Here is a 14,141-nt window from a genome sequence, read left to right as displayed (position 1 = left end):
CACTATCATGACAGCTCCCAAATCTGTACCTCCAACCTGTTAATCAAAATAGCTAGAAGTTAAGGAGTGTTTATGAGCTCCTAGTGCAGCACCATATTTATTAAGCATCATTTCACTTAATTATCCCAACCAATCTATGAAGTTTTAATAGATATTATCCTTAATTCTATTTTTCAAGTGATACATTCAAATTCTTGACAGATAAGCAATTAGCCCAAAGTCAAACGAATGGGTGAGTGGCAGAACAGGATTTAAAACACAGGTCTATCTGATCATGGAGCTTGTTCTCAGAACCAGGCATTCAATAATACTTGTTTGCTGGGTAGGCAGATAAAAGGATGGAGGGAAGGATGGATGAGTAGCAGGGTGAGTCCAAAGAAGGAAGGAATCTAATTCCTGCCTTCAGTCTTCAATCCATTCTCTACTTAACTGTCAAAATGAACTTTCTAAAAAGAGAATTTGACATTTTGGACCATCTTCTCCCCAGTAAAAGCCCCCTTATGGTTTCCTACCCCCTTAGAATAAAATCCAGGCTCCAGACCATGGGTTCCTCAATGATCTTACTCTAGCCTACCTCTGAAAACCCCACCTTGGGGCTCCACCTGAGCCACAAGGCCTGTTAACAGGTCCTTATGCCAAGCACTCTCACTCTCCCACGCCTTAGTGGTCTCTCTCTCTCCCTCCACCCCCCACTCTCGCTCTTGCTCGCATCTTCTCTGAAATATCATTCTCCATCCATCCCCAATCACCTGACCAACATTTACATGTCAAGACTAAGCCCAGGTATCCTCCTCACCCCCATGTTCTATCCCACTCTGATCTCTCTCTACACAAGAAGAAATGTGTGGAGCTATAGTTCTAACTCAGCAAAATCATGATTAGACTCGCCAGCTTCCTAAAACTATTTTAAAAGGTACCTAATTATCCTATAGATATGGATGTCCTGCTGAGCAAGCAAGACCAATTCCTAAGTATCTCATAACATATAGCATTGTGCTTTTCAAACAAACTCTATGACGTGCCATTGACCTGATCCTGCCACCATTATTAATAGGAGTATTGCATTATATTTCAAAATCTCGGGATTCTAGAGCTAAAAAAGACCCTAGATTTGCTGTAGGAAGGAGGAAAGACTGGTACTGGATGGGTTACTGGACTAAGACCTCCTCCAATAGTTTATCAGAGTTTCCAGTTAGTACATTTCTCAACTTCACACATAAGAAACCTGAAAAATAGGTTTAGGCCAGGTTAAGTGCCTGGCCAAGCTGATATGACTTCATATCCAGCCCTTCAGTTCTACTAATATTTGCTGACCATCTGGTAAAATGCTAAGCATTCCAGTTCACACTGGTGAATAAGAAAGGATCCTTGCACTTGGGATATTTATAGTCAGGAAGAACCAGACATCTATTCCTCCCATTTTAATAAACACATTGAGTGGTGTGATAGAGAGGAACGGAAAAAAGAAAGGCTTTTTTGAGGATATGGCACTTGCACTGAGTTCAGAAAACATGCTGGAGTTAGCGAGGTAGAAGGTATGGGGGTCAGGGGAGGGCATGTAGGAGAGAACAGAATATTCCAGAAAGGAAAACCAGCATGAACAAAAAGGTGTGAAAGCATAAAATAGAACGGAATATACACAGCATTACAAGGAACTATGTGTCATTGAAGCGTAACATGCTTAATCTGATGCTTGATAGATTCTCATAAGCATCAGCTCTCCCTAGTTAGCCCATGAAGGCCCCACCAGCCACTTTTAACCCATGGCAGGAACCCCCTAGAGGTCATTCATGTATTTTCCTTCTCTCCTATTTTGAACACCTCCAACAAAGACTCCTTCGCTCCCCTCCTGGTTACCTTGCTAACAAATCTCCTTCCTTAAGTCTGACCACACCATCTCATGCTACATACCATTTGATCCTATTTCCTACAGTAAGGTCTGGCTGAAATCCTTGAGAAACTGGAAAATATGCAAAGAGGACTCTGGGCTTTTCCTGCAGTGACTCTGCAGCACCCACCCCACCCTCAGACAGGGCAGCCCTGCACCACTTGGCTTTTTTTCCCCATCCTTATCCCCAGTGTGGTCAAGTGGGCACAGGCGGACCTTGTCAGCAAGCCAGCTCCCTGATCAGCCACCCGTGCACTTTTCAGAACCCTGAGCAGAGCAGAACAGTGAGGTGGTGTTCCAGTGTTCCTCAGTCGAGTTAACTTGTTTGTCTTCTGAGACAATCATTTCTGCCCCAGACATTGCAAACTATGTACCTGTTGTTCTAGACGCCTGCACCTCCGCCTACTTGGTTGGCAGCAGCCCTTTGCTACTTTCTTGCTATAGTGCATCCCACCGGCCAACCCTGCCCTGGCCCCTTCCCAGTCAGAGTCCCCCCTCCCCTCCCCACACCTGGACACTACATGTTCACTGTTCCTTTAAGCCCAGCCTGTAGTGACCTGGAGGATCACATGTACAGCTGTAATTATCTCAGAGCCAGGGGCTCTATCGTTTTAAGACAGCCTGAGCATTTAATTAGGAATTTAGAAAGCCAGTTTCAATGCAGCATTTGTGTGCAGTGGGCAGTACAGGGTTAGGACTAGACGCCAATCTGTGGTGTCGACAGGCACTGGTTTGAGTCCCAGCTCAGCCGCTTGCTTGCTGTGTGACCCTGGCCCCTGAGCCTCACTTTTCTCATTGGAAAAATGAGAAACACTAAAACCTACTGCATAGGACTGTTGTGTTAAATGAAATAACATACATAAGATATTTAGCACAGTGCCTGATACATAACAAGTGCTCAGTAAATACTTTTGAGCTGCTGTTTTTATGAAGAAGATTCATGTTCTCTCTGTAAAATGTGGAGTATATATCCTTGCCCTCTTTCCTCAGTGGATTATATGGAAATACTTTAAATGCTCTCAAGTATTACTTCCCTTAGTGGGGACCAGGAACACAGAGGTGCTTCCTTAAAGTACAAAATTCCAGCCTCACCCCCACACCCAATAAATGAAAATTTCCAGCAGATGGTCTCAAGAATCTGTGCCTTATAATTAAAAAAGGAAAAAGAAAAAGAAAAAAGAAAAAAGAAAAATTTGCACTTTAAAGTGATTCTGATGCACTCTAAAATTTGAGAACCACTGCTCCCAGGGAACACTCTTTTAAGGATCAACGAAAAAGTGATGTATCTGCCCCAGGTGACACAGACCTGCTTACAACTTTGAGTGTAACAGCTGTTCTGTATCTACCAGGTGGGTGGACTCTCTGAAACAATAAAGTCATCTGAGCCTGTCATAGGAAATGCCAATATAGAGGTACATGAAGCAGAATTGATGGGGCATAGGCAGGAGGTTGTGTGGCTGAGGACAGCAGTACCAATGGAGATGGACGTCAACTTCTTCTAGTGCAGGAGTCTGACAATTATCATTAGCGCTCATACCCACAGCCATATTACAAGCATCTCACCTTCCCTGCCTGTCGTGGCATCTGGTTGATTCTGATAGCAAGTGATCCATAATTCTTATCAGACTTCTATTATCCAGCTACACAGGACTCAGCCCCATGCTGATTCTGAAGTTTCACCAACAATCCTCCTCAGCTCTTTGTAATACCACTGCAGATATCCATGCGAATTAGCCAGCTCCCTTCTGAATTCTTCCACAGCACGTGCTCAAGTGTCTGAGACAGGAAGACCACAGGTGTATCTGTATAACATCGGCATGAAATTTACATGCTACCTGCAAATGCCTCCTTTAGTAGGTCTGTCCACCTAAACCAATTCCAAATTCAGAGTTTACTAGGACTCTCTGAAGATGGTTATTTCTCTCTGTATTATTGCTTGTCATTTTGTACCCACTGAAAACTACAGCACAGTAGATGGAAAAGGCAGAGCCAATCAGAACCTTGTAGAAGGGAGTGAATGGCCCAAATCACAAATCCCAGCAGGGCCCGCAATCTTGGGATCCTCCTCCTTAGAGAGCAAAATACCAACTCACTTTTAAAGACTGTCTTCCCAGGCCTGCTTCACCCCTTGTCATCACCTCCTGGAGATCCTGGCCTCAGTTCCTTTTACCCATGAAAGTAAAGCCACAGTCCCAAGTCCCCATGAAATGACTGGTTCAGAGAGAGAGCTGAAAGGGCTTCCAGTCCAACCCTCTCAGTCATGGATGAGAAACATGGGTCCAGGGAGGTGACATGATTGTCCATCAAGGGCTTCCCAGTCATCTGGATACCTCTGCTCCTCCACAGCCCAGGCCCAGGGCACTTAACAAGTGCATTCTTCCCCTCCACAAACACTTTTTGGGATACCAGATGGGGTGGGGGATGGAAAGGATAGGAAATGCACTATTGTTCTCCCTAAGAGGAGCTCTCCATGATCACATATGGAACCTCCTCTTTGTGTGCCTATCACCTGGAATCTAAGCCTGGTGACAACTCCACTACCAGGTCCAGATCCCTGAGGGAGAAAGACAACATGCCTTTTGTGTCAAGCTGTGATTACATGATTGAAGAAAGGGGTTAGACAGTTTCCAGGAGAGACGACTTTTTTTTCCATATGGCATAAAGGTTCTCTTCCCAAACTTACACTAAAGCTGAGTTTCAGCCTGGTCCTGGCATGCCATGCTTTGGCCTGGATTTAGCAGCATGTTGCATTTCAGCAGGGACAGGAAGGAAAAGGGCTGCCAGGAGAATGCCTTTCTTCCCTATTGCCGCTCCCACAAATGCCAACTGCAGATCCTCACACGGAATTGGCCTCCCCCACCTACCGCAAGAGCAAGATGCTGACAGGGCCGAACATCTTGTCCCCTCTCCTCCATCTGAGTAACTTGCTGAAACTTCCTGGGGGCTTTCTAAGCTGGGCCTTGGCTGAAGTATACAAGGGATCAGGGACAGGTTCTGTCTGAAATTTGGAACTAAAAGGTAAAACTGGACTCTTGCCAGGTCCAGGCCCCTGGCAGAGACACCTTACAAATGGAAACCTGACAATTCTCCAGACTCACTCAGTCGCCACTAGTCATCCCAACATTCACTCAGTGTCCACATGGCCGAAGCCCCTCCCTCTTTCTGCATTTGGTCCCCAGCTGGTTCCCACCTCTGTAGATACTGTGTAGATGATTCAGGGCACTTCCTATGGGCAACAAGCTCCACTTACTGATTCCTCTTTCCCTACCTTAATTAAGGATCTAAGGAAAGTTAAAAAAAAAAAAAAACACAAGAAAAAATCTTACAAAGTAATTGAAAGGTGAGGGCTCCCATCCACAATATTTGCAGCCAGTTGACTAATTTTACACCTAGGCATAGTCTCATTAGGGATCTACTTAAGTCTGGAAGGAATTACTTTCTGTGGGAGTAAGTCCTAGCAGTGACTTCAGTTGCTGACGAATTTATTAATTGACTAATTAACATAAGGGCAAGGTTCATAGAAAGTCTTTGGCCAATTAGAGGGAAGCAAAACTTTGGTTACCCTTCCAATGGCGTTGCATTCTCAGTCCAGGGAGGTGACGGGTGGAGAGAGGGCTGGCCACAGGCAGGGGGTCTGCCCTTCCTACTCTAGCCACAGACAAGAGATGCCTCCGCACCATGGCTAGGGCCTCCATCCAGCCCACTCCCCCACTGCTTGACTTTCCTGCAGCTTCTGTTCAGCCCAGAGTTTGGAATTCAATCCAGGAACAGGCATGACAAACACTATTTTTCATTTCCATGGAGACCAGGGCCTGCAATAGAACCAAGACTTCATGCCTGAAATGCCAAAACAGCCTGACCCACTTTCCCCCTCTTCCTACAAAAACAAAGTCAATTTGTTTGGGTCCTGCCAGAGCCAAGGGAAAAGACAGAGTTCCTATTATCTCTATGGATATAACAAAGAGGAACAAATTATGATAAACTTTGACAACGCTGATGAAGCTACACAGCCAGTGTGGGAAATCACACCAAATCCATCCTGCTTCCCTGTCCTAACACCTCCCGGAAGGAAAGATTCATATCCCCTGAGATAAGTTTGTAATGACCAGCTACCCAACTCCTGGAATGCAGCTGCTTCCAACTTCGCCTTGTACCACTTTCTCCCTTATTTTATTCCAGCCTCCCTGGACCTTTCTCTTCCTTGAACACACCAAGTTCTTCCTTCCAAGGATATTGGCACTTGTTGGTCCCTCTGCCTGGAACTCTTACTATAAAGTTTTGAAGGCTCATCCCTTTTCAGTCCCTAGAGCAGAGCTCTAACATCACCTCCTCGGAGCCAACTTCTTTGAAGGACTATTCCATCTAAAGTGGCCTTTCTATCCCCAGGCAATTATTACCACATCACCCTGTGTGTCCCTTCACTGTGCTTATAGGAGCTGAAAGTGTCTGTTTTTTCCTTGTTGTTTAGTTATTTACCACTAGACTGAACACTCTGGGGGGGCTGTTGTGTGGTTCCCAGTACCTCTTGCAAAAAGACTGGCACACTCTGGGTTGCAGACACATATTGCACGAATAAAGGAATGTGCTCTTTTAAAAGCCAATCATCCCATTATTCAGCCATTGTGTTAGATATATCTTTCTTAAACTGGCTCCAAATCTGCCATCTTTAAAACACTGACTCATGGTCCTTATTCTGACTTCTGGGTCCATGAACACTAAAATATGACATCACTTCCAGACTCTTGCTGGCCTGGTCACGTTGTCTGGGCATCAGGGTATCTGAGTTTAAAACCCTAAGCTATTTAGTGCCCTAAAGAAAATCACTTTCTCTTTCTGTGCACCTGTGTTCTTTGTCTGTTTGGTAATTATAATCTACCTTACTGGAGTGAGAGAATCTTAAAAAGAATAAGCTCAATCAGACAGTAAGTCCCCAAAGGGAAAGGTTTCCTACAATTGCTCATGGAGCAAAAAAAAAAAAGGTTAGAAGTAGGATGTGAACTCCCATTAAAGAAACTAAATCCTGTTCCTAAATTCTGTCCTTTCCACATGGCAAAAACATGGGATGAGAATATACATGGTCACTATCCACATCTTCAGCTTGTCTCTATTTCCACAGGGCTGGGATGATGAAGACTTAAGACAAAGCAGAAGATACTAGAATCAAACGTGGGAACTTACTGGTGTTACATAATTTCCTTTTCCTAAGACTGTTCACAACTGAACAAACACCTGAGGTTTGGGGGACAGTCCTGCTGGGTTCAGACAGGGTGTTGGCTGAGTGATCTACAACAATATAGTTTGGAAGGGGCCTCAGTGGCCAGGTAATCCATCCTCCCACTGACTGCAGGAATTCCCTCTGCAACAGCCCTGACAAGAGCCACCAGCCTCTGCTTCAGATTTCCAATGACAGACACTAAGTGTCTGCATACATGGTAAAAGGGACTTTTAAGTGCCATGGTCCTTATCTCTCCATGACTCTCAGTCAATCATTATCTGCCCAACTCTCTGAGTTTAACAGTCTTTAGAAATTAAGCTAATCTTGTTGATTCAATGTTATTAAACGAGCATTTTCTGAGCACCCCAACCTTGTAATACATATTCATCATGAGGGCCCAAGAGAGAAGCAATTATGTCATGGTTATTTGTATCCACACAATATTAAACATGCTATTGGGCATGCAGTAGAGACTTTACACTCTTAAACTTGATTCTTTCAGCCTCAGACAAATCTAAATACAATCGCAACCAAAGTATTTTGGAAGCCTCAATGCTCAGGGGAACAGGACCATGTGAAGGCAGACAGGTGCTTAGCTATCCCAGGAAGCCCCTTTCTTGAAAGAGATTTCCAATCAACAAACCACTGGAACAAGGCAAAGAATTCAGCTGAACAGAACTTCCAGCTTCTTCTAACTTTGCTCACCAAGGGCCCCTCCCACTCCTCAGCAAGAGAAATGCTGCTCCTAAAACTAAAAGGTATTTGTGCAGGCTCCATCCATCCATCCATCTCACACACAACTGATGAGGACCAGGTAATGTTCTAGGCATTGAGGATACTGTCTCTGCTTCTAAGAAACTCGCAATCTGATGGGAGAGACAGATGGGTAATTAACTAGCACCATGAGATAGAAGCTACTTGGATTCAATCAAAACATCTCCCATCACCACCTGTCAAGGCAGCCAGGCCACGGAACCACAGAATAGCACACCAGGAGTTGGGTGGCCCTTCCTTGTGTGTGATCTGGGGGCAAGTCACTCCTCCCAGAGCTTCAGCTTTTGTTACGTGAGAAGAATGAGTGTGAATACCACCTAACCCCCTCTAGGAGGTGAAAGGAAGATGAGAGAGAATGTACAAAGAATACACTGCGAAGCCCTGACAGCAGTAGCGCCTCTGAGACAGGACTCAGATCTAAATTAGGCAAAGCATCCAGAAACAAGACGCAGGCAGTTAGTTAATTCAGCATCACCAGCTTTCTCTCTGGTCAAGGCCACATCACCTCAGGCACCAGAGGTTTGTTCCAACTGTCAGAAAACAGTTCCAAGCCAGGCAGTCAGACGAAGGGGTGTGCAGGTGCATGGGAAGTCAACAGCGGCACTCATGTCACCCCTGCCCTCATTGGGATGGCCTCCCGGGATGGATGATCCCTTCCGGATCCCTGGGATTCAAACCCAGTTCCGATTTATTTTTCTGCTAGAGATCAAACAGAATCAAGACAAAAAACAACCAATATGTGAAAATCATAAAAATTTTAGAATAAAGAGGACTATAAGATGTCAGTCCATCTGCTTGGCTTCAGGCAGATGCCTAAGTCACCTGAGAGAGGCTTTAACCTAATTTAAAATATATTCAGGGTATAAAATCCCAGAGCTTTCCTCTGTAACCCTTCTCACTGTCTCCTGCTGCCATCAGGAAATTATCTGTGATTTTTTTAAAAAAGATCTGTTATGCTGCACTTCATTCCATTTTCTTTTACTCCAGCTTTCCCAGACTTGAGGTCAGTTCACTAGCTATAACCCCTCGTCCATTCCTACCCTCCTTTTATTGGGTGGAATGATTCTAATTCTTCAAACTTATTCTTAGAAGTTAAAAATCATTTCTTTTACAACATCTCCATCCAATCTTTGTTTGGACTGCACTCTCATACCTCAAGGGACAGAGAAGCCATTCATTGACATGTAACTCATTTCACCTTTCAACAACTCTGACAGTCTTTATTTTAAGCTGAAACTGTTTCCTGTGGCTTCCTATGAAAGGTCCTATTCTATCCCCTTGGGAGCCGTATAACAAATCTACTTCCTTTTCCAGGTGGCACTTTCACATGGCCCTCACGCCTTCTCTACACATGCTGGCCCCACACATAACATGGCCGTGGATCCCTCAGCCACTGCCTGGGCTCACTGTCCTCTCAGTGGATTCCAGTTGATCTCAACCCCCCACCAACTGTGGGCCCAGACATGGTTGTAATATTGCAGAGAGGTGGTTTGACCAGGTCAGAACAGGGCAGAATGATCACCCCATATGTTTTGGAAATCAGAGTGCAAACATATATTTTTGGAGTCATCGTCTCCATCAGGGGAATCTGAAATTAGTCACTGTCCTCTTATGAGTCTCTGGGTTCCATGCTTCAACCTTATCCTACAAGCTAAGGCGGGTGTGTATGGATCGCATCCCTACAAGGAGCACACACACCCACCACTTCCTCCAGCCAGACAAACCCGAGTTCCGGTGGGATGACGAAGAATCTGCCCAGCAGAGCTGAGTAGCTGCGACAGAGACAGCATGGCCCACAAAGCCTGCAATATTTACTATCTGGCTTACAGAAGTGGATTGCTGACCCTAAAGTATGACCTAAAAAACGCTCTTTTTCTGTGTGCCTATTTCTCCTCTGTCAAGTCACGGGGAGGGTACTGTGTCCCACAGACAAGGAACCTGTGCTCAATGACTCTGCCCATAAGACAGCCACTGGGGAAAGGGCTGAAGGAAATGTGTAGGGCCAGGAAAGTGAGGAAGAAGAGTTATATTTTAGGTAGGATGATAAAAGCCTCCATTCTTTCATTCTCTCCCCAGTTGATGGTTTAGAAGTTGCTTAAATGCCAAAGAGGTAACCGGAGTAGCTGATCCTCTACTAACCACCACCCCCAACCCTCAGGGGGTGCTACTTTCTAGTCATGGTCTTGACATTGTCACTGTCCTGCCACAGGAGGCTCCCAAAGACATTCCCTTCCTTTCCCCTTCTTCCAAGGCTGGCTTTTTCCATCTTAATCCTAAACTTCTCTAACCTGTGGAGTGCTATCCAAGGCAAGGGCTAGAAATATGCCCACTATTCAAGATTAGCTACAGAGAGAGGAGAGGCAGGAGGCACAGGAGTGAGGGACTGTCCACAGAACAGAGTCTGCTAGCAAGTGTCAGAGAAGAGGCAGCGATCGCTTTCCCCAGCCTTGGCTGAGCTCTTGGCTAAAGCTCCAGGGAAACAGAGAGCTCCAAGTCTTTCCCCACCCCTCCACTTCCCTAAATCAAGCAAATAAGTAACAATGCAAGGAGGTGTGGGGAGTAAAGCTCAGCCACCAGGTATCTATTCTCTCAAAACACATGGCAAATCTCTGAGCCAAATGCCAGCCAAGCCATAGAATAAACAAACCCCTTTATTTCCCTGACACGGGAGCTTTTAATTTCCCCTCTCATCTTCTCCTTCTGCTGGCCAGATCTGCCCGCCCTACGGTCCTCTCTCCCTGTGGGAGAAGCAGTCACACTCCATATCTTCCTGACCACTGCTCCGGTCAACTCCTACCCACCAGGGGCACCAGAGCGAAGTTAGTGGGTGGAGAGCAGGAGCACATGGCTTGTCCACACCTCCCCCAGAAGTCCTGGGCCAGCTCTCCATGACACACAGCACCGCTAATTCAATCTCCTGCCTTCCTTTCTCCAAGTTAGAAGGCCCTGAGTAAGTCTTGCTGCTCAAGGGGACCCCATCAGCCCCAACCCAGCCCCTTCCTCCACTCCACTCCAGAGGTGCCCCTCAGTGCTCCAAAGCTCAGCTCAAGCAGAGCTACTGTAGGAAGCAGGGGAGGAAGGAGGAAAAGAGAAAAGGCTAGGGAGGGAAAAGAATGTGGCATCTCTGCAGCATGATGTCACGCTGGCTGCTGTTGGATCCCCCGAACAGAGAACAGAAGCAAACAACATGGACTCCGGATTTATTCTGCCTTGAAAGGTCTATGTTCTCAGCAGCTCTGAGCAGCCTGCGCCAGCTGGAAAAAGCACACACCCAGCTCCGGGGGGCTCCAACCCGACCCCAGGATACAGCCACCTCTTCCAAAAATCCCCACGAGGAAACAAAGATAGACTGACACATACACACACACAGGCGTCAGCACGAGTGAGCACTAACCTGGAAGCCATTAGGAACGGTAGCAGAGTGCAGGGCAGAGAGGAACTCATTCATTCATGCATTGGGCAGCGGGGGGCGGGGGCGGGGAGCGGGGGCCCTGGGGAGGCTGGAGGGCACTCACCTCCATGCCCATCCCAAAGCCCTGTTCCTAACGGGGGAGGGGACTGGGGGCAGGGCTCTCATGAGCTGGGGGAGCTTCCTGGCTCTGCTGTTCCGCACCGCTCTGGAATTTTAAGCATGACTCCCCTTTATTTTCTTTCCCTCCACCTCCCTCCGCGGCCGGTCCTTGGTGTGGTGGTGGTGCAGCCTTGCAGCAGTCCCTCTCTCCCCCGCCTTTGCTCCCTTTCTCTCTCCCTCCCTCTGCCTCGCTCACGGACAGCTGTTCCGAGCTCAGGCACGCACGCGCACAGCCACACTCGGACACGCACCCCGCTTGCGCGCAGACACACACACGCACACGCGCTGCCGCCTGCCGGTTTACATAATGCAACTCTGGTGCAGTCAGCTTGCCAGCTCTCAATGATTCATGCCAGCTTGGAGGACAGGGCCACTGGGGCTGCGGGGCGTTACTTCCTCCTCATCCCCAAATCTGACAAAACACAAGATGATGCTCCCGGGAGACTTGGCTCCTCCCTTCGCTGCCACCAGTTATTTCCCAGGTGTTGCCTATTAGGTCGAACTGTATCAAGGACGTGACACTAAATAAAAACACAGACGCCTGGCTCTAAACAAAGCCTTGCATCCTTCAGAGGATGACAGCTGCTCTCACTGCCTGAGCCCTGGGAATCCGGGGAAAGAGGAAGGTAGCTCTGCAAGAAAAAATGGCTGAGGGCCCCTGCAGGCTAGCACTTCCCAGACTTCTGAGGCAGCAGACCGTGATGCTGGCTCCTGGAGCAGGTCAAACTCTCACAAGTGAGAATAACAGGTAAAGAAAGCACTTACATTCATGACCACGCAGGGGCATCTGAGTTTTCAGATTCTAACCTGTTAGGATGGTTTTTATCCTCCGTCCATTCGCTGAAATGCAGTGTTGGTACTCAGGCAGCCCGCCCCTAAATGAATGTTCTGTCAGGTGAGAGGCATTCTATTCAGCAACAATATTACTGAATATCGTGAAGTCATTCATGGCTTACAAAGCACTTTGCTCACATTGTCACTTGGTTCCCACCATAATCACCTGAATAGGCCTTACTGACCCATCTAATAGACGGGGATACTGAGTCCTAAAAAAGCAGAACGTCCTATGGCAAGAAAGAGACCAAGGTGGGAATCCAGATCACCTGACTCTAAACTCAGGATAATTAGCTGCCTGACCCCCAATGTGCTCATGCGGATTTGGAGAACCACTGTCATCTTTTGAGAGGAGTAGCAGGGGAAGCCCAAACCTGTGCCAAAACCAACAAAAACAAAAATGACAATGGTTAGCTCAGTGCTTCTCAAACTTCAATAGCCTGAGAATCTTGTTGACCCCACAGACTCTGATGTGCAGGTCTAGGGGAGTGCCCAAGAGTCTGCCTTTCTAACAACCCCCCAATATGTTAGCCCACGTTGCTACTCCAGAACCACATGGAGTAGCAAAAGGCTAGCTTACGCATTCTCATTCTTTAGATCTTCCTAAAGGACAGAGTTCTCTCCGCTTCAGCTGCATAGGAAAACATGCTGAAGATGAATAATAATTACAATCCATTGATGTCACCTGCTCATCATACTCACACTGAGAGCTAATACTTCTTGGGCATCTGTTGGTAAAAAGTCTCATTCTGGGAGTGGCAGGCCATGCAGGCTCATCATGAAAGGTCTTTCTGAGATTGACTGTGCACAGCCTGTTGACAGAAATGCAGCCTCGCAGTATGTAGGAAGCAGATGGGTATGGGCAGTCTGCCCCCACCCCAGTTATCTACAGGAATCCCAGCTCCAAATAAGGTTTATTGGCAATACCACTGGACTTATACACAGCCCCAATTCTACCCATTTTTCCTAGCCTGGCTCAAGTCCCACATCTTCTGACCCAAATGCCTTCCTCTCTTTCGGCAGCCTACTTGACTCTTCTCTGTTACTCCACAAAAAGATCCTGGACTTGAGTCAGATTAGGACCCAGAGCAAAGTTTCGCTAACTTCTGGCTCTGTCACCACACCCCCACCCCCATGTCAGACTCAGATTCTTCGTTGGAAAAAGCCAATAATATGTATTTACTTTACACTGTTGAAAAAAATGATGAAATAAAATAAAGGAATGCAAAAGCACCCAAGAGAAGTGGTGTACCTCCCCCACCCTTGTAAACTACAGTACACACTTTAGAACTTAATTGCAGATTCTGTCGTTCTGTTGGTTTTACCTTCCCTGAGAAGATTGCAAACAGTTTCTTTCATGTCCCTCCAGCACGTAGGAGTGCTGGGTACAGCACAGGTATGCAGTAACCATCTTTGCATCGACCATCTTGTCTTTCATTAATAACACAGTAGACAAAGGGGGTGGTGGAATCAGACTTTGGACAAATCGTGCCAACTTTTCTTCTTCCACTATAAAATGCACAGATTCATCTTTCTCCCAAAATAGCTCTACATAGCCTTCTATTGTTAGTATTTTCACGGTTTACACTGATAACAATTGGTTAAAAGGGTAAACTCAGGGATCAGACAAATGTGACTTTTGGTCCTATTAATTACTAATTCTGCAACCACTGAAAGTCACACAATTTTTGTGAAGTCAACTTCACTAAGCTTCCCATCTCATAATCCTTAAAATAGTCACAAAAATAACAGAATTTTACTGGATTGTGTGAGGATTAAATGAGGTAAATACATGTAACATGTTTCTCACTGCATCTGGCACACTGTATATATCTGTCCAATAATTTAAAGCTGTTGTT

General features: G+C 46.3%; 1 protein-coding gene across 4 annotated transcripts in view; it reads right to left on the bottom strand.

Moving 5' to 3' along the window:
- GRAMD1B (GRAM domain containing 1B) overlaps positions 1–14,141 on the bottom strand; it is a 159,251-nt gene that overhangs the window by 46,221 nt on the left and 98,889 nt on the right. Inside the window, exon 1 of one of the 4 annotated variants that reach the window (XM_063092743.1) lies at positions 11,393–11,457. The exons of the other annotated variants lie outside the window; for them this stretch is intronic. Within the exon in view, the coding sequence (XP_062948813.1) occupies positions 11,393–11,454 (62 nt within the window). The 5' untranslated portion in view covers positions 11,455–11,457. Of the gene's footprint in view, positions 1–11,392; positions 11,458–14,141 lie in introns of those variants that run through there. 4 annotated transcript variants of the gene reach the window in all.

This window comes from Cynocephalus volans, chromosome 4 (assembly GCF_027409185.1).
Source record: "Cynocephalus volans isolate mCynVol1 chromosome 4, mCynVol1.pri, whole genome shotgun sequence".
Taxonomy (NCBI): domain Eukaryota; kingdom Metazoa; phylum Chordata; class Mammalia; order Dermoptera; family Cynocephalidae; genus Cynocephalus; species Cynocephalus volans.
The sequence above is the reverse complement of the archived record's forward strand: the minus strand, read 5'-3'. Positions and strand labels throughout refer to the sequence as shown.